The 20,978-nt window shown below is 38.6% G+C and overlaps 1 protein-coding gene across 1 annotated transcript in view; it reads left to right on the forward strand.

Moving 5' to 3' along the window:
* LOC145979813 (para-nitrobenzyl esterase-like) overlaps positions 1-20,978 on the forward strand; it is a 120,387-nt gene that overhangs the window by 38,960 nt on the left and 60,449 nt on the right. The window contains exon 4 of the mRNA XM_083112831.1: positions 1,036-1,180. Coding sequence (XP_082968957.1) covers positions 1,036-1,180 — 145 coding nt within the window. The remainder of the gene's footprint in view (positions 1-1,035; positions 1,181-20,978) is intronic.

A 20,978-nucleotide genomic window follows, 5' to 3' on the forward strand; every position in this document is an offset into this window, starting at 1 on the left:
GACCGTAAAACCTAATCTGTCGTTTGAAACGTTCTACCAGATGGTAGGTCCATCGATAAAGGGATTCATAATAAGTACTTAATACTGATATTCAGCAATACGTTTAAATTAAATTTGTAAGATTTAGTTCCTACGTCACAGTAAAATTTTTTTGTATCCATTTTTATACACAATAATATGACTAAAAATGAAAATAGTGGAAATATGTGTTTATTAGAAAGCTATATTTCATGGCTGGGTCTTTCAGCATGTTATTCATTCATTCCTTTATTTTCGACCTAACTGCTTTTAGACTAAGCCATTTTTTGTCCATTGCAATATACATATAAAATAGGTATACATACTTGTTTTACATTTTAAAATATCCGTCTTTCCCCCTTATTTCATAGATATTAGATTAAAAAACACCACAACAAAAAACGTTACCCTTTACAATTGTTTGTTACATTTACTTAAAAGTGATAACAAACTATAACCTGTTCCCACATCTCGATTAACAACCTAGCTTGACAAATTTGTTGGAAACTGAACCTTTTTATACAAGATATTTCTCTCTCTATTATATTTTGGGCATTCCAGTATTATATGTTGTGAATCTGCACTTTCCCAACCACATTCACATTTCTTATTGTTCGTTATTCCAATTTTGCATAAATGTTGCATAGTACACAAATGACCCGTTCTCAGTCTATTAATTAATACAATTACATTTCTTGTACTACTGACATGATGAAACCATGGTTTGTGTGTTTTGAATTAAGTAAATGGTCTGTATAATTCTCCAACTGTTACAAGTTCATTTCTACACCAATCGAACCATTCATTCAAAATTTTCTTCTTTACTCTAGGGAGAAGATCATTATAGTATAATGTTATGTCCGTAATGTTTGGAAGGCACATTGCTGTTAAAGACTAGAATGGTTTGCAACAATACGTTTGTGACTATAGTTACGTCTCATACATAGATTACATTTGTTAGATAGGAAGTTTGAGATCTTCAGTTATTCTTGGTGGTAAATTATTGTTCTTTTTCAGCTGCGATTGGACTCCAACCATCCTGTGATGGTGTTCATTCACGGGGGAGCCTTCGTCTACGGGTCCTCTGAACCATACGTCCCTGGCTACCTTCTGGACAAAGACATAGTCCTCGTCACGATCCAGTACAGGCTGGGGCCATTTGGTGAGTACTTTGAACTTGTGTTGTTAGTATAAAAGTTTTTAATTCTTGGAATGTCTGTCGGTGCAGGTATGGGTCTCGCAATTCAAAGACGATGAGACAGGAGTTTCGCAGGTAAATGTCCGGTCACTGCCAGGGTAAGCGTAGTGCAATTGCGAAATACGCAGAGACCAAAAGGGCCGGGATCTGAGAGGGGTCAGATCGCTTTGAGAGGAGAGCTGGAGGTCTTGAGAGAGAGGATTTCGAGACTCTACGTTCCCGAACAGGTTAGGTTCCATCTTCCCTGTGTTTGTCATTCTAGAAAACATGTTTCGTTTTGTCATTTAATCTGGTCAGGTTAAAAAATAAATAAATAAAGGAAAAACCCCGCCCCCAAAGGAGCTCGCGGAGGTAAGTGGTGCCCGACCTGAGTCAACCGGCAACCACGCCGAAATGCGCAGACCTCGTCTGAGACACTAACGTACTCTCCAAATACATTATAGCCTCATGTTTGGTCTTTTGCCTAGGCGTAGTCTTCCCCTCAGAATAGATCCAGTCTAGCAGGATTTCTCCCTTGGGGAAACCTTCCATTTCATGCAGGCATGCTCTAGTAACGAACTACCTACAGGAATATCTGGTATCATGCTTCCTGGTTTATAGTCTTGTTAAACAAGACTTTTACCAAGTGTCAATATTAGAAAGCGTTGAGGTTTGTACAAACGCAGTCTTTTGGGGGAACATGAGACAGCGAGTGCCGAGCCATCAGGGGTCTGGGCAGGTGCGAGAGCCATCAGTTGGGTGATGGCATTCTTCTAATTGTCCAAAGTAGAAGGTAAATACGATAACGGCTGTTGCTATTTAATATTCGCAATTAATTTGCACGTACTTATAACTAATTTGCACGTACTTAGAACTAATTTCCACGTACTTATAACTAATTTGCATGTACTTAGAATACTTTACATTTATGTATTTGCATGTTTATAACTTTTATGAATATATAATTATTTATTTTATGAAAAATATGTATATAGAAGGTAATTAGAGGTACTAAACGCTATGCATATGATTTTATATTCATTACTGCAAAGTATGTAATGTATGAATCGATAATATTAATGTTTATAATATTGAAAATAAGAGTTTATGGTTTATGAACCGGTTTGAATGGTGGTAATGGGTGTAGGTACAGGTCCAATTACGAAAGAAGACGGTCCCGGTACTCGAACCCGCGATATGCAACGGTAATCTTTATTGTGTACTATGCAATAATTTCATTACGTTATGAAAGACGGTGGTTTCACACGCTAGACAGAATACTGTCTCCGAATCTCAACTTGACGGTGAGGGTAGACGAGAAAGGAATTTGAGGGATGTGCGGTCAAGGTCAAATGACGTCAGAACGTCAGAACAAAGAAAGAACGCGAGAACCTGATTCACCAATCAGAGATCGCGTCGATAGGTTTTCAGAACCGGTTTTTCCAAGGTTAACCAGTACGCAAGAACAGGGGAAAGGTATGCAATACTGTAGGGCAGGGGAGGGATTGAACCAGACAACAAAGGATGTCTGGAATGCGCAGCAAGGGTCAAATTTTTTGAAACTGTGCGTCGCTTGCATGCTGGAACATGTTTCTGTCTAAGTAGGCCAAGGTTACCGAGAACACTAGAACAAAGGATGATGGGAAGAAGTTCAAGGTGAACTAGAACGCAAGAACAAAGAAAGCGTCGGTTTATTTCAACCAATCAGAAAACGCGTCGGTTTTATTTCAACCAATCAGAGAAAGCGTCAGTTTTGTTTATGAAGTATAAAAAACGCGTAAAAGCGAGAAGATGTTAGTTTGAGAAGAATTTCTGAACCATTGTGTCAGAAAAGATATCAACTTGTGATTATTGTCTGAGATTTGAAGACAAAGAACGCAAAAGAAGCTATAATTAAGGTAAGTGAATTGTTACATATATGTAGTGTGTTTTTAAATAATATGTGGGCCTCCCCCATGGCGCAGTGGTAGCGTTATTGCTTTGTAATCAAGGTGTCCCGGGTTCGATACCCGGTGGAGGAACAAGTGGTTCGGATCCCACTTTAAAAACTGTAGGTCCAGTCACGATTAGCCTTACTGTGCATAAAGTGGACTTAAAACAGCAACTTAAAGTTAAACCAAAACTAAATAATATGTAAACCAAATAATGAACCGAAGAAAAAGTCAATGCAAACCAAAAAGAATATGTGTAATGTGAACAAGTACTACAACTAGTTTTTCTATTTTTTACAGGTGATTCTATTGTCTCTGTACGTGTGACTGGAAGGAACTGTTAGTGAAAGATGGCATCCAAAAGCTCCACAAACGAGGCTAACCACACTGCGGTGAGTACTTCGGACGAAATTATACACAATTTTAATTCTGGAAAGTATACTTCCCCACTAGAACTTGTTAATGCATACTATGATATGTGTGACAGAGTTGTGTTCCACGACGATATCCCTTCTTGTGATCCGACCTTTTTCTGTGAGACAGTGCAAACAGCAATGTGTCAATTAGGGGTGGGGGCAAATCAGTTTTCAATTGTGACTGAAAGAGAAAGATATTTTAGACGATTTGGAATGGTAGGGCGGGAGGTATCCATTGAAATACCTAATCAGGTTGTGGGCGACCCTGAATATTTGGTTGGGTCCATGTTTCAATTTCTAATGAAAAAGATTTTCTTTGATGTGTCACCGGACATTAAGGTTGGTTTGATTATTTTCGGCAATGAAACCAATAAGGATATTTATATCCCTTGGCGCCGCCTTTCGGCATTAAATCCCAAGATTATTCAACACTATGTAACCAAAGTGCTGAACAGCAATGAATCCTTTTTTGTGGATAACTCTTTGAAATGCATGGCGCATATTGTCGAACCCAAGCGCGGTAGAGGGAAGAAAAAGTACCCCCTTTACAGAAAATACGCTCCTTTACTATCAATAAACAATCCTAACCAGAGACAGCGGGCTATCACTGTTTTGACTAACGATGACAATTTATGCTTGCCACGCGCTATTGTATTTGCCCAAGTCAAAGTCGACAAGAATACTAAGAAAGTCGACTCGTTTCGTAGATACGATAATAAGCTGAAAGAAGCGGCTATGCGGTTATGCCATGAAGCACGCGTTGATCCAACCAATGGATGCACTGTAGAGGACATTGTTAAATTTCAGAATCATTTGGGTCCAGAGTACCAAATTGTAGTGTTTTCAATGAAAGAGGGGGAAAGGGAGTATGAAGTTATCCGGTCAACACCATTCGCCCCTAAACAGATTAATTTACTCTATCACGATCAACATTTTGATATAGTTAATTCTGTCCCCACACTTATTGTGAAAAATTATTACTGCCCAAAATGTCAAGTCGGATTTGGATATAAATATCAACATACTGAATGCACTAGATATTGTGCATTGTGTGAAAACAGTCATGGTGATGAATCCACTAACACTATTCCCAGAAAATGCACTGCATGTAATAGGAAATTTTTGTCCCCGAAATGCTATGAAAATCATTTGCGCACAGAAGGGCGGAAATCAAGTGTTTGCCAATCTATTCACCAATGTAACGTTTGTTACAAAGTAGTGAACAAGAGAAAGCGCAAAACACCACACAAATGCGATGAATTCTTTTGTAAAAGCTGTAATGCTTTTGTTGAGCCAGCACACAAATGCTATATTCAGCCTGTTAAGCCCGAACCAAGTGCAAAGTTTCTTTACATTTTTTATGATTTTGAGTGTATGCTGGTAGAGGGCGAGGAAAGCCAGAAACACGAAGTTAATCTGGCTGTTGCTAAGCAAGCCTGTCATGTGTGTAAAGACACTGATACAGATTTCTGCGAGAGGTGTGGTCCCCGTGTCCATATTTTCCCCAATATTCAAGAATTTATGCAATATATACAAACTCCGAGGGAAGGGTTTGATAAAATTGTGTGTATTGTACATAATGCAGGGCGATATGATTCACATTTTGTTTTAAATTACCTGATTACTAAAGAGAATATTACCCCCTCCGTAATTATACAGGGTAGGAAAATAATAGAGATGTCTATTTCCAAGAAAATAGTGTTCAGGGACTCGTTGAATTTCATGCTCATGAAATTGAAAGATCTGCCTGCAAGTCTGGGACTAGCGGAAGATTTGCAGAAAGGCGATTTTCCGTATTTGTTTTCAACCCCTGCAAATCAGAATTATGTAGGTCTATTCCCTGATATTCAATATTATGATATAGATTCCAAGTCCCCCAAAGAAAGAGAAGAGATGCTAAAATGGCATAAGGAAACTGTCCAAGCAGGGAAAATTTTTGATTTTCAAAAAGAGTTGCGCGAATACTGTATTAAAGATGTGGAAATTCTTGCTGCTGCATGTATTAAATTCTCTAATCTGATCGAAGATCTGACTGGAATACAGTGCTTTGTTCGCTGTGCGACTCTTGCGTCGTTAGCGTCTTTGATATTTAGAAGTAAATATCTGAAAGAAAACACTCTTATTAAAGTTCCGCCATTTGGATTTCGTGAACAAGACCAACAGTCTCTAATTGCATTTAAGTGGTTAAAGTGGGTGGAAAATACTGAAAAGATCACTCTAAGACACGCAGGGAATCTGGGGGAGGCTAAAATAGGACGTTATAAGTTGGATGGGCTCCATGAAGAAAGCAAAACTGTTTATAGTTTCCAAGGTTGCTACTACCATGCTTGCCGGATTTGTTTTCCTGAAAACAGAGATAAGTCTCTTAACGAGACTGGCGAGACCATAGATCATAGGTACGAACGTACTGTTACCCGTAAAGAAATATTAGAGCAAATGGGGTACAAGGTTGTAGAAAAATGGGAATGTGAATTCAATGAGGAAATTAAAAAAGATCCAGAATTACGCAAATTTATTGCTGAGAATTGTTATTCCCTGAATAACCCACTTATCCCAAAACAAGCTTTTAATGGGGGACGCACTGAACTTTTCAGAGCAGTTTATGAAAAACAAGAGAATGAAAATACGAGCATGAAACTGCTAGATGTAGTTTCCCTCTACCCTGCAATGATGAAGCAAAGAAAAATGCCTACAGGGAAACCAGTGATTTACACGTCAGAGTTTCCCACCTTGGATAATGTGTTTGGGGTTGTAAAATGTGATATTCTCCCCCCTAAAGATTTATATTTACCAGTACTGGGCATGTCCTGCAATAACAAATTAATGTTTGCTTTATGCAGAACTTGTGCACAAAGCGAGAATCAAGAACAATGTTCACACGCAGATAAAGAAAGATACTTACATGGCACCTGAGTATCGGAAGAACTGAAACTAGCTGTAAAAAAAGGGTACAAAATACTCAAAATATATGAAATTTGGGATTTTTCTTCGGATCACCAGAATGATAATGTGTTCAAAGACTATGTAGACACATTTCTTAGACTGAAACAACAGTCTTCAGGATATCCTTTCGGCTGCAGTTCAGAAAATGACAAAGACAAGTATATTCAAGATTATTTCGATCGTGAGGGAATTCAACTTGTAAAAGATGAAATTGCACCTAACCCTGGGCTTCGTTTTATTTCCAAAATTCTGCTGAATTCTTTGTATGGGAAATTCTCAGAAAATACTTTAAAAACTAAGTCTATTTTTGTAAATACAGAACAGAAATTCCATGATATAGTGTTTAATCTGCAGTATGAAATCAGTAATGTTTTCCCTATTTCCAAATCTTGTTTATTAGTGAATTATATTGATCTGGAAAGCAAAAATGAACCGTTAGTACTCTCAAATGTACTTGTCTCTGCGTTTATTACTGCTTATGGAAGAATGCACTTATATTCTTTTATGGACAAAGTCAAGAAAAGTATTCACTACGTGGATACGGACTCTGTGTTCTATGTAGAAAGAGAACATGAAAAACTTATTCCTACAGGCTCATTTCTTGGTGAAATGACGGATGAGATTAAAGAGCCCTACCAAATTACATGTTTTTTGGGTGGTGGTCCCAAAAACTATGCATATAAAATGGTGAACAAACATGATCCTCAGGATGAGAAACATGTTATTAAAGTAAGGGGCATTACCATGAATTACAGAACGCGACTCCAGATTAATTTTGATTATTTTAAGCAACTGGTCAAAGGGGAAATTGAAAAGCGAGTTGTTGAGAACCCACGTAAAATTAAACGAAAAGCCAATTTTGAAATTGTTTCTGAATCTGAGCAGAAAACACACCAAGCAGTCCACACAAAACGTAGAAAAATTGAAAATTTTGAGACCGTGCCATATGGAATCTAAATAAAAAACGAGTGTTTTGTTTTATTTTTTATTGTCTTTTTAAAGGCCTAAGACCCTCTGTAAAAGTTGTATTTGCATCGATATCCACGGGCACTCCCCGTTGACGCGCCGCCTGGCGCAGACACTACATTTTTCTTCTCTGCGCCGCCTCCGGCGCGACAGGGGAGGGGCCACCGGGCGAAGGTGGTGTTCCGCCCTTATATGGTTTCTGAGGGCCTTCTTCCCCCTGAATGCTGTAATCCAACAAATTTCACATTCTCGTTTTATTTCATCCTGAAAAGAAAAGATAAAATTAATTTGTGGATTATAGTTAGGTTTAAAACTTATGATAATATATAAATGTCCCATTGTGTGTCTGCGCTTCAAGCAGAGAACGTGTGTTGTTCAACATGGAACTGCGTTTTACACACCCTTTTGCCATGATGGTTTGTGGGCCGTCACAAAGTGGAAAAAACACTTTTGTGGATAAGCTTCTATTTTATAAACATAAAATGTTTACACAAGTTTGTGTGGACTGCTTGGGCGTATGGTGCGGTTCCTCCCAGATTAAAATTAACCCAAAATACAAATATTCAGTTCATTGAAGGAATCCCTGATGTAGCAAATATGGATATTGAAACTCCTGGATTAATTGTCATTGATGATCTAATGAATGAAAGCAGCAAAGATTCAGCTGTCGCAGATATATTTACGAAATATTCTCATCACAAAAATATAAGTGTTATTTTTATAGTACAAAACTTATTTCACAAAGGTGCTAAAATGAGAGACATAAGCCTCAACTCACACTATCTTGTGATATTAAAAAATCCACGTGACAAACACCAAATATACCATTTAGCACGACAATTCAAACCTGACAATAGTAAAAGTGTTTTGGAAGCTTTTCAAGATGCAACTGAAACACCACACAGTTATTTAATGTTCGATTTAACACAAAATACACCTGAAATATTACGTATGAGGGCGCATATTTTCCCCGATGAACAAATGGCTATTTATGCCACTGGAAAGCATGTAAACAAACCATTTCTTGTGCGAACGTCAGAATGACATCACAACTAAAAGAACATGCTCCGGCACTTAAATTATTGTGTAAATTAAAACCTATTCAACGGAAACGCCTTTTGCAACGAGCAACACCAGGACTAGTTCGTGTACTAGGACAATGTGCAGCCAATACAGTACGCGGTAATATTCCGCTTTCAGGGGTACAAAAAACCAAGCTTCAAAAGTATAAGGCCAGTTTGCATAAACTAGCGGCGAAGGGCACTTTGCTCAAAAATAAAAAAAATATTAATTCAAAAAGGCGCCGGCTTTTTACCATTTTTAATCGGTCCGATTATATCAGCGTTAGGTAGTGCATTGTTTTCACAATGAGCGTGAGAAAAATGATTCTTGTTCCCGAGGACTTTGCCACTAATATGCATGCCTCCGTTGAGAAAGCTGAGAGACACGAATCAAGATTAGATTCTAATATTCGTACAATATTAGCACGTGAAGATATAGGGGAAAGTGAAAAATGGAAACTTTACCAACACGCACTTCGACTATTTGTTAATTTTACTAAGCCTATTCCCACACACCTACCATTGATCGAAGAAGAAAATAAGCCTCCACAAATAAGTACACCAGTGCAACAAGACGACCCCCCTCCTAGTGTTACTCTCAGGGAAGAAATTCTTGCTTCAGTACCGAAAACTGTTCAGAAAAAAACAGAACTTTTACTTAAAAGACTATTCTCTTCTCAATATATAAATTGGGACGCATATGGAACAGTGTACATAAATGGAAAAAGAATTCAGGGTTCAAATATCATCGATCTGATTAATGATTCTGTTCGCCCCCGTAAGAAAAGTAAAAATCCTGTCGGGAGAGATCAGTTCCAATCTATCCTCCATTCTCTAAACATACCCATAGAATATATAGTTACACGCACGCCCCCACCCCCTTCAAGAAATAGGAAAGCTGAGTTTATATGGGAAGATATATAAAGTATGGATCTTAAAACATTGTATTATGCACATGAACTACCGACTTCATTTTCCAATACTGAAAAATTATCCAAACATTCTACGCAATCACGAAAGAATATTTCTCAGTGGCTATCAAAACAAGATGCATATACTTTATATGTTCCAGTTAGAAAAAATTCCCACGTAAACGTTACGAAACTACTTTTCCCCTGGAACTTATGCAAATGGATTTGGCAGATATGCAGAATATCGCCAAATACAATGACGGTATGCGCTATATACTTTGTGCAATTGACGTGTTTTCAAGGCAAGCGTTCTGTATACCAGTGAAAAGCAAAACGGGTGAAATTATGGCAAAAGCAATCACTAAAATTATAAACATGTTAGAATATCCTCCTGTTTACTCCCAGACAGATCAAGGAAAAGAGTTTTATAACGCTCAAGTGAAAAAAGTGTTTGACAAGTACAATATTATTCATTATAGCGTTTATTCAGAACTAAAGGCAGCAGTAGTGGAACGATTTATTCGTACTTTAAAATCAAAATTGTATAAACACTTCTCAGCCAATAATACGTATCGTTATGTAGATATTCTCCCCGTTGTAGTAAAATCATATAATCACTCGTATCACCGTTCTATAAAAATGGCTCCTGTTGAAGTGAGCGAAAATAATGCGCTGCAGGTCTGGTCTCAGTCTAGAAACAATACAAGTCAAAAAACCAATAATATCAAATTTAAATTTAATATTGGTAACTACGTAAGGATAAGTAAAGCCAAAATGAAATTCGAGAAAGGATATCTACCTAGTTGGACAGAGGAAATTTTTATAATTAGTGATCGTATGAGTACTGATCCCCCTACATATCGTATAAAAGACTGGAGTAACGATCCTGTCAAGGGCATTTTCTATGAACCAGAATTACAAAAAAATAAAATTGATCCAGACAAGCCATTTACTATCGAGAAAATTCTAAAACGAAAGGGAGATTTTGTTCTAGTAAAATGGAAAAACTACCCCCTCGCATGTGCAAGTTATGTACATAAATCAGATATTACGCGTGTTTAGGTTAGTTGCCATTATGCCGCTGGACGAATTCTATGTTACATTACCTTCCAATGTAAACTTGAATTTGTTTCCTGATAATAAAATAGCACATTACCGTACTAAGCTGAGCGAACCAATAGAATTAAATGAACAATGGGTGGTGGCGGCCACAGAGCTTCATTTAACTTGGAGTTTTTATAATATTGTTTCCGATACAAATAGCATTTCATATCAATTTAAACCGAAAAAGAAGGACCAGATTTTTTATAGTGAAAGTATAGTTCCTAAAGGTTACTACTCCAATATTCCATTATTATTAAACAATATTCCCCCTTCAAAAAGAAAACTGCTTGCTCAACATGTCCGATTTGGCTATACTTTGTCCACGCATAGTATGTATACACAAACAACACTAGAGGAAGATGAAATTATGAAATTGTATATATCTCCACAATTAGCTCCAGTGTTTGGTTTTTCGTTGGATACTCCTAAGTCAGAAATATCTATACATTCGGTTATTGGTCCAGGTACGGCAAGATCAAGTTCTATTTATCCTTGTAATTTAGATTATCATATCCCCCGTGAAATCAACATATGCACAGATATTGTCAAATATCAAGCAAATATAGGTCCCGTAATACGAACGGTTAGTGTGGTTGATTATGAATATGGAGCAATAAAAAGTTATATATTTGAGCCCAGGCAGTATCTAAAAGTCGAGAAGCGTTACTTAGAAACAATTGAAATTATATTAAAAACAGAGCATGGAACTTTGCTTCTATTTGAGTTTGGAGCGTCAAGCGTTACATTACATTTTAAAAAAGTGGAATAATGATTTCTGAAGGCAGTGATAATGATTACTATGTAACTTTGGTTTCAAATACATCCAAAAATATTTTTCCGACTAATACACCTTCTCATTTTTTAACTAAACTTTCTAATGCTGTTAAGCTCGAGTCTGGAGGCTGGTTAGTGGGTCTGTCTGAAATTCATTTCACAAACAGTCTGTTTAATATTCAAAAAGGACAAAATGAAATTATGTGGACTTTTTATAACCAAGAGTCGGATCAGTCAAGTAAACAGAGCGGTAAAACAATTGTTCCCCCTGGATATTATTCAAGTGTGGACTCTGTTTTACAAGTTTTAAATCAAGATCATATTGGAGAAGGGCTTTTTCGATTCGGTTATAACCCGTCCAGCAATATTGTTGAGGGAAAATACAATGCACAATTATCTACACTGAACTTCTCTGATATTTTGGCTCTGCAGTTAGGATTCGAACCAAATAGAAATCTTGTTAAACAACAGCATAGTTCGAAACAAACCAACCTAAATATCGGTTATCCCCAGCAGGTTTTAGTATACACTAATGTACTCAGTTACCAGTTTGTAGGAGACACAAAGGCACCTCTTTTAAGAATGTTTACATTTTCTTCGGTCCCTTATGGCCGGTCACAATCTATAATATTTAACCCCGTTCATTATATGCCTGTATCGAAATATTTATTTGATACAATAGAAATAGTTTTAAGAGACAACACAGGTCGTAAACTCTCATTTGCCTTCGGAGATCTGAGTGTTAAACTACATTTCAAGCGACAATGAGATACGATAGACGTCAGTTGTATCGAGATTATTATCTCAACTAGGCGGGAACAGGTTTACCTTATTTTTCCGGTCCTCCGTATCAGAAAGGCCACGGAGCCCCCGGTTCAATATTTAAAAGCTTGTTTCGTTTTGCGGCCCCTTTATTAAAACAGGGAGCTAGAGCAATTGGCCAGCAAGCTTTACATTCGGGAATGGAATTTGTTGGGGATGTTTTACAAAACAGGCCTCTCAAACAATCTTTCAGAGATCGTGTAAATCAGGCGGGACAAGCTCTTCGTGAAAAGGGGGAGAGAAAAATTTGTCAGATTCTTTCAGGTAAAGGGAGACAGAAACGAAAGGCTAAAAGTATAAAATTCGAACCTCCATTTATTACCTGCCAGTCACGCAAAAAGAGGCGAAGGGTACACAGAGATATATTAGCTAATTAACTACCATGTCGTTAGTAAACTGTAACTCATCGGAATGCACAAATACAGAATTGGATTTGTTTTCTCTGCCATTAACTCAAACTAGCATTGAAAATTCTTGTTTAGTGGAGTATCGTCCCATTTCATCTTTAACTAGTAACAGTCCAGTCGAGTTTGCCATTACTGGAGACAGTGGGGAATACATTGATCCCGCACACATTTATCTGTACCTAAAATGTAAAATAACTAAACCAGATGGCACGGCCTTAGCTGCCGATAACCTGGTTTGCCCCCGGAAACAATTTTCTACATACAGCATTCAGTCAGGTCGACGTTTCGTTAAATGACAAATTGATTTCGTCCTCTGCAGGGTGTTACGCTTACAGATCATACATTGAAACATTACTCAACTATTCTAATGAGGCTAAGAAATCTCATCTCACTGCTTCTCTCTGGTATCGCGAAACGCCTGGAAAATTAGAAAATCTAACTGAAAATAAAGGAATTGAAAAACGAATGAGTCTTGCTGCGCAAAGTATGTCATTCGACATGTACGGTCGACTGTATTCTGATTTTATGTGCCAACCTCGTCTTCTCTTGAACAATGTGTCCATGAGAATTAAATTACATAGATCAAACGATGCATTTTCATTGATGGCCGCCGAGAATTCTTCTTATCGTGTAGAAATACAGGACATTTCTCTTTATGTAAAAAGAGTTACTGTATCTCCAGATATAGGTCTTGCTCATGCAAACGCTCTTGAAACTACTACAGCTAAATACCCAATTACACGCGTGGAAGTAAAATCAATAACTATCCCTCAAAATATTACTTCTTATAATCTAGATAATATATTTTTAGGCACTGTTCCTAAACGTGTAATATTAGGTTTTGTTGAAAATTCAGCTTTCAATGGTCAAATACATAAAAACCCCTTTAATTTCCATCATTTCGGATTGAATCTCCAAGTTGGAACTAGAACCATTCCAAACCAACCTCTCTGCCCAAACTTCACAGACAAAAATATTATCCAAGCATATTACAATTTATTCTCTGGAACGGGAATACATTACCAGGATACAGGAAATAGTCTCTCCCGAGAAGATTTTGATAATGGATTTGCTTTGTATTCCTTTATTCTTTCACCCACAATGGAAATTAACTCTACTTGGGACATATTACGCGATGGGAGTGTAAGTGCTAAACTGTTATTCTCTGCTCCGTTGCCTACGGCGGTCACGTGCATTATTTATGGAGAATTCGACTCTTTACTCCAAATAGACAAACACAGAGGTATTTTCCCAGATAATACAAAATAATAATCAGTTGAGTACCAGCCTGGAAGGAGTACGAATCACAATATGAGGGCTGTCGTTGATTTTCAAGGATTCCGAGACAATTCTGGCAACTTTATTCCTAAAGAACTAGCTATTGTCGATGCAGACTCAGATAGTATGCAATCATGGATATTTCTACCACCTTACGAATCGGATACTTTAGATATTGGAGCAAAAAACGAAAATATGTGGCAAACACAAAACAAGCATTCTCTCGAATGGCCTATCGATGAACTTTGTTATTCGAAATTGTGAAGGATAGTGAACAATGAATAACATTGAAATTGAAAAAACTGTTCAATCAGACAAATGTCTGTCTTTTATTTTTCGAGGTGTTTTTGCTAATAATACATTGCCAAAAAGTGTGCAATTGCCTGCTGCATTGATTATTAACACCGACAATGAATCTGGACCAGGGATACACTGGACAAGTTTGTTTATAAACAGTGATAAGGAGGCCCTGTACTTTGATAGTTTTGGTCAGCCTCCTAGTGCAAATGTACTAAAATTTATAAAAAAGAACTGTATTTCATGGTGCATCAGTGAAACGGTGGTTCAAAACCCAAACTCATCCATGTGTGGAATTTATTGTACAACCTTAGTGACAATGAAGTTCGACCAGTCACAAATATAGGAGTGCGTTGTGAAAGAAGGAGAACACATGCATATGCTGAACATATTTTATTCAGCAGGCTACATGGAACAAAGGGAAACATAAATTTCCGCTGCAACGCAGCAATGTATGGTGTCCACACAAAATAAAACATTTTCGTCCATCTACAGGTGACATTGAAGTTCGACCACTGTTAGAGGGGATCCTGTTTACCATGGTGTGACGCCGCCCCGTCGGCGAATAACTGTGGCAATGCGTCGGGGCATGCTGCGGACGAGTCGTTCAAGGTATTCCACATCGATGCGGTGCCATTCCTCCTGCAGGCAGGCGATAAGAGCAGCCACTGTCGTGGGTCCCCTCTGTTGCACACGTCGCTTAAGAACACGCCACACATTCTCAATCGGCGAGAGGTCGGGACTCGATGGTGGCCATGGCAGAGTTCGCACGTGATGGTGAGTCAACCATTATCTTGTCAGCCGCGCTGTATGAGGCCTGGCATTGTCGTGTTGAAAGATGAGACGCCGCCTGTGGAACAGGTGCCTTCGCACCGTGGGAAGATTCCGCTCCAGTATGCGTGTATAGGCGTGTGCATTCACAATGCCCTCACGGACGTGTAGTGGGCCAACCCCAGATGCCGTCATGCATCCCCATACCATCACTGACGCACGTTTCTGTACCCGACGTGCATAACATTTTGCTTCATTCTGTTCCTCCTTCCGACAAATGACTGTTTTCCGTATTTCCCGTACACAACATTGAAAATGGATTCGTCCGTCCACAAAACCCTGTTCCACTGCCGAAATGTCCATCCCCGGTACATTCGTACCAACCGTAGTCGATTGCCTTTGTTCAACATGGAAAGGAAGGGTTTACGTTTCGCCTTGTACACTCGGTAACCGCATCGCTGTAGGTAACGGCGAATAGTTCTGGTTGACACTTCAATGTGAAAGCGTTCTCGAGTCCACAGTCGTAATTCGGCCACAGAAACATGATTGTTGGTCTGGATATAGCGCCTAAATATCCGTAGGTCACGCACGCTCAGCAGGCGTTTTCGACCGGGGGCCTTACCTGGCTCTGTAGTACCCGTATTTTGGTGGTGTTTGATGATGCAGTGGACGGTTGACTTGGGTAAGTTCAGTTGGCGCCCTATTTCCCGTTCACTGAGTCCATCCCGTTGCAACTCCACCACACTTCTCCTCACGGTGTTGTCAATAGGTTTGCCCCTGGCCATGGTGATGATGCACTGCGGTTCCTCGGTGCACAGCACGCGCTTATATACGGCGGACTCCCTTATCGTGTCCGTGACGTCATGCTTCCGTCGAATGCGCCACTATCTGAAATTTACCGTATGGGTCTGGTGCCTGGTCGAAGTTCAATGTCACGCGTATAGTTCCCAGTTTTCGTTCTTTACGTGACCTTGAGTGCAACATGCTGGGATCACGATTCTTGCCTGCTCACACGATTCCTCTTACACACATGCGTCACTTCTGAGGGTCACCCATTCCACCGCCTATGCCTCTGTGCATTTAATCACGTATTCCTTTCTGGTCGAACTTCATTGTCACCAAGGTTGTATTATGTTTTTACATTATATGTGCCGTGAGTTACCCCTAACCTATTTTCTGTCATTGTTTGGAACAGACTTAAAAAGAAATGACAGAATTGTATGGACAAAATTCTCAAGGGCCTTTAATTAATTTACAGTGTGCCTGCAGCGAATACTGCATCGAAGACCAGTGTCTTATTTTCACTATTGCACAAGCAATAGTAGAAAATTATCCCAACCTTACATGTTCAAAACATAAACTTGGTGTGAGAAAAATAAAAAAAACTTCTGGCGTGTCAAGCTTGACAGTCCAGAGAAAAAACTTTCTATTAAACTAACACTGTCATTTGAATATGGTTTCCTAGTGTCTAAATATAACAGCGTAGTGTTAAAACTGTTTACTATCTATGTACAATCTTGCTTGAGAAAAGTGAAAGGCGTTGTGTGAACGCTATGTATTACAACATGTGTACAAGGTGACTTATAAAAAACTGTAAAGCGTTGTGTTAACGCTATGTGTAACCTTTTTGTAAAATTACTTTGACTCTGTATTTATTTTGTAGTAGATTAGTTTTAGAACAATAAACTTGTATGTAGTAGACTTGTGCGTTTTATTTCTTTTAAAAAATAAAAGGTTTATAGTTACATGTAGAGTAAAAAAAAACTAATATTGTTGGTGGAAGCGGTCCTAGGTTCGATCCTTCTTAGGGATCTTGCACAAATCTCAAATACATTAATCGCGACTGTTACTACAATTCACTTTTATTCCGTCTCGCCACGCTAAACACTTTGCCGCTAAAACAAAAAAAAAACACAACCGAGACAGAACTTGACTAGCTAGTTTGTATTTCGGATAAAACACTAGTCAGATTTCATTCTCGTATAACACTTGTACTTAGATAGAAAAATGCAATACTTACAATATGAATCATCATCGTGAAGAACAGAAAACTCAGCAGACAAACACACCAGCAAGCACAGTAGAAAAATAACAAAAATGTGCGGACAAATTCGGATTCCCAACTTTAAATACCCCAAAGGTTCAAGGCCTTTTCCAGCCACCCTTATTTTCCACACTGGGAAATAACAATCCCTTTAAATTCACGCTGCCTCGTTAACTCTACACGTCCAAATTTAAAACCGCAGCCTCTCTTTCCATTAGATAAATTTCTTACATCCACCCGCCTTGAATTATATCACATTCAGCTCATGTCCTTTTAACTTAAAATCCTTTTTTTCGTCCAAATTCTCTACCTGGTTTGGCGATTACTATTTGACTGCCCGTATCGCTCCACACACAGACGGACTTTTCCGCTTAGCGGGAGACTTTTAAAATTAGCATTTTACGATCTCTTGTCTTTTTTCAAGGGACACAATCACCCCGTGATACATTTTCTTTTTCCACCTGAAATCGAAGCGGTTCGTATCTCTAACCAATTTATTTTCCCCAAAATGACTTGTCGTGTATTTCACCCGTCACAACAACAAACCGTCTCGCCCGCAACCCTTTCGCCTTGACCTACATTAACAGAGGCTTCATTCTTGATACCTGTGCGGAATATTAATTCAATCTCTCTGTCTACCCTCACCGCAGAGTCGAGATTCGGAGACAGTATTCTATCTAGCGTCTGAGACCACCGTCTTTCATAACATAATGAAATTATTGCATAGTACACAATAAAGATTACCGTTGCATATCGCGGGTTCGAGTACCGGGACCGTCTTCTTTCGTAATTGGACCTGTACCTACACCCATTACCACCATTCAAAGCGGTTCATAAACCATAAACTCTTATTTTCAATATTATAAACATTAATATTATCGATTCATACATTACATACTTTGCAGTAATGAATATAAAATCATATGCATAGCGTTTAGTATCTCTAATTACCTTCTATATACATATTTTTCATAAAATAAATAATTATATATTCATAAAAGTTATAAACATGAGTAGTACAGTGCCCGGGTTCACAGCCCTCATTTGGGGCTCGAATCATCATGTGGGGCTCAGTGTTGCCAACTCACCCCACGAAAATTTCACCAACTGATATTTTGAAGTTTTTTATGATGTATTTGAGGACAGAGTTGACAACACTGTGGGCCCACTGTAGCTTTTTATGATGTATTTGAGGGCAGAGTTGGCAACACTGTGGGCCCACTGAGCCCCAAATGATGTATATTTTGAGGGGCAGAGTTGACAACACTATGGGCCCACTGTAGCCTTTTATAAGGGGGTCTAAGCCCTGTTTACATCTGGCAACACTTCCGTATGACAGAGTTGGCAACACTGTGGGCCCACTGTAGCTTTTTATGTCTGGCAACACTGCCGTAGACAGAGTTGGCAACACTGTGGGCTACTGTAGCTTTTTATAAGGGGGGTTTATTGCCCTCTGTTTATATCTGGCAACACTGCCGTAGATTTTTTGACAGTGTTGTCAACCTACTGGGTTTTTCACTGTAAACTTTCATAAAAGGACCTGAGGGGCCCATGTACCTATGTCTGGCAACACTGTTGGGGGCACAGAGTTGGCGACACTGTGTTACTGTAGCTTTTTATGAGGGGGGTCCATTGCCCTCTGTTTACATTTGCCTACTCACTCTACAAAAATTCCACTATATGATTTTTCACAGGCTAAGCTAACCTACAAATAGTGGCAGCACTGACTTATAAACCCACTGGTCCTCTTGGCATGTTTTTTCATGATGTGTTGCTAGGCTATTGGGCATCTTGGCGTATACAATGTATATATTTTGAGGGGGGGGGGGTATGGTTTTTTTATGCTGTACGAATACTGGGAGCTTGATAGTGACAACTAACAGAGTAGGTAAACCTACATCCAGGAACTGGCAACACTAGTTTCTGACAGTGAATTTGAAATAAAATATTAAACAAAATACACTGGGGGAAATAATTGTACAACAATTTGTACCTAATTGTACAATACTTGTACCTAATTGTACAACTTAGGCCGTGTCCGGATTGGCAAGCGCTCCGTACCGTTCTCTTCTGTTGTTCTCACATACCATCAAAATCACGTCCAAGTCGTCTGAATCTGCATGTTCTCTTGTAGTATGGTTGTCACTTTTCCCGCCAGGTGTTAGCCCGAACTTTACCCACAGCGCTCTGGGGCGCAGGCGCACAGTGCGGAAGCAGAAGGTAGACGCCAAACAAACATCACAATGATTTCCACCTATTTACTAGTTATATTAAAAATGTAACGTGCTACTTTATCATTTACAATTTTTCTATATTCAGTATTATCGATAAACTGTTAAAGTATCACTGAGTTTTATATTGTTTAATTAGTAAATGTTAGAATATGGCTGCCAAGCGCAGGGTCACAGCGAGTTCAAACGTGCATCTGTCGCGCCTCTCCGCTCTCCCCTTCAACTCCACGTTTGCCGCGAATTCGGACAACAATGAAAGCACATGTTTTCACGTTCTCGTAATACTAACCTTGCTCCACTGATTTTAAATTGCTTCCATCCGCTTTTTTTTTTCTGTGTTATTTCCGTATGCACGCAACATTTGCTTTCAATAGTATTATCGCTCAGAAGCAGAAGGAGTGTTAGTATAGCAGGCTCCGAGTTTACAATTTATTAAATTAAACAATAATTTATGTAAGAATATACTTGTACTTACCGAACACAAAATAAAAAAGCACATGTGAATGTTTGCGTGTGTTTATGTTATATGACGACTGAGTAAAAAATAATGTAGGTCAAACTTTTTCAACACCCAACCATTTTAAACGTCCTCGCGTAGTAATACGATTTAGCTCAAGACGTTTAAAAGAGTACTCTTAGTCGACAAAGCTAATTGCTAGGGCCCTTATATTACTAAAATATTCTTTAATTTGCATATTTCTCATACCGCCATATGTTGTTCTAGTTGACTTCTTCCAAAGAAATGCTAATTAGCGAGAGTTAATTAAGCAAGGCAAGTAAAAGAAGCAAAATAGAACATATGTGCCGGCGTGAGAATATGTAAAAAATCGATTCAGAGGTGGATTGAATTAAAATTGGAGGATATTTTGCATTTTCCCCCCCCCCCTATAATGTACAAAACATTTACCGTACATAATTTTTTCTATTTACAACAGTATAAAATAAGAGGAATGTGTGACAATATCCATATTAATTAGTAAGGTATGTTGTATGCTAGGTTAGCTAACGCTGGACTTGGAAAATTTTCGATTGATGAAAAAAAAAAATTGGGTTCTATGACGACCTATGTTTATTTTGGTATGGGTGGACAGAGGACACCGAGACTCGACCGACATACTAAACCCGACCTCTCTACGCGTATTCTACGTTACCAAAAAAAATCGACAAGGGGAGATTTTTCGATAACTCTTATTTTTTGCAAAATACTTAGGTTTTTTTTTTTGATAGACGACAACGACGGAGTCATCAATGAGTAAACATCTGAACTCGGCGAACAAGTCAACTTCTGCAAATATTCCCCGAGTGTGCGTGCGTGTGTGTATATGTGACGTCGACCTGTTAAGAATGAAAAGGGGTGAGAAACAGATTCTACTCAATATTTATGTAACGTTCTGTCAGTGGTATCCTGAGAAACCAGTAAATGAAGTGGCTAAGTTGGTATCCCAGTGCAGTGGTGTGTCAGTGTCTGCAGTTGTAAGGGTTATGAAAGAGAGAATGACCGGGAGAGTAACAATGTATGCGGCTACATATTCGTCTGAAGTTTTGAGAGCGGGTTCTCATATTCAGAGGCTCTTATATAAAATGAATAGGTGCAGCGAACTATGAGTGTAACAGCAGATGATTGCGGTCATGGATTAGCTGACGCGGAGTGATATATTGAATCGGTGAGACTGTTTGTTTACAGAAGGTGTTAGGGTTTGTGATTTAGACCTTAGCTTGGATATGTTATAACTTTTTTTTTTATAGAGAAAAGAGAGAGAGGGTCATGTAACTGGTGATTTGCTTGGCTAAGGGGAATTTTCTGAGAATTTTTTCTATTCCAAATAT

The sequence above is a fragment of the Lepisma saccharinum genome, chromosome 26, assembly GCF_977018435.1.
Source record: "Lepisma saccharinum chromosome 26, izLepSacc3.1, whole genome shotgun sequence".
Classification (NCBI taxonomy): Eukaryota; Metazoa; Arthropoda; class Insecta; order Zygentoma; family Lepismatidae; genus Lepisma; species Lepisma saccharinum.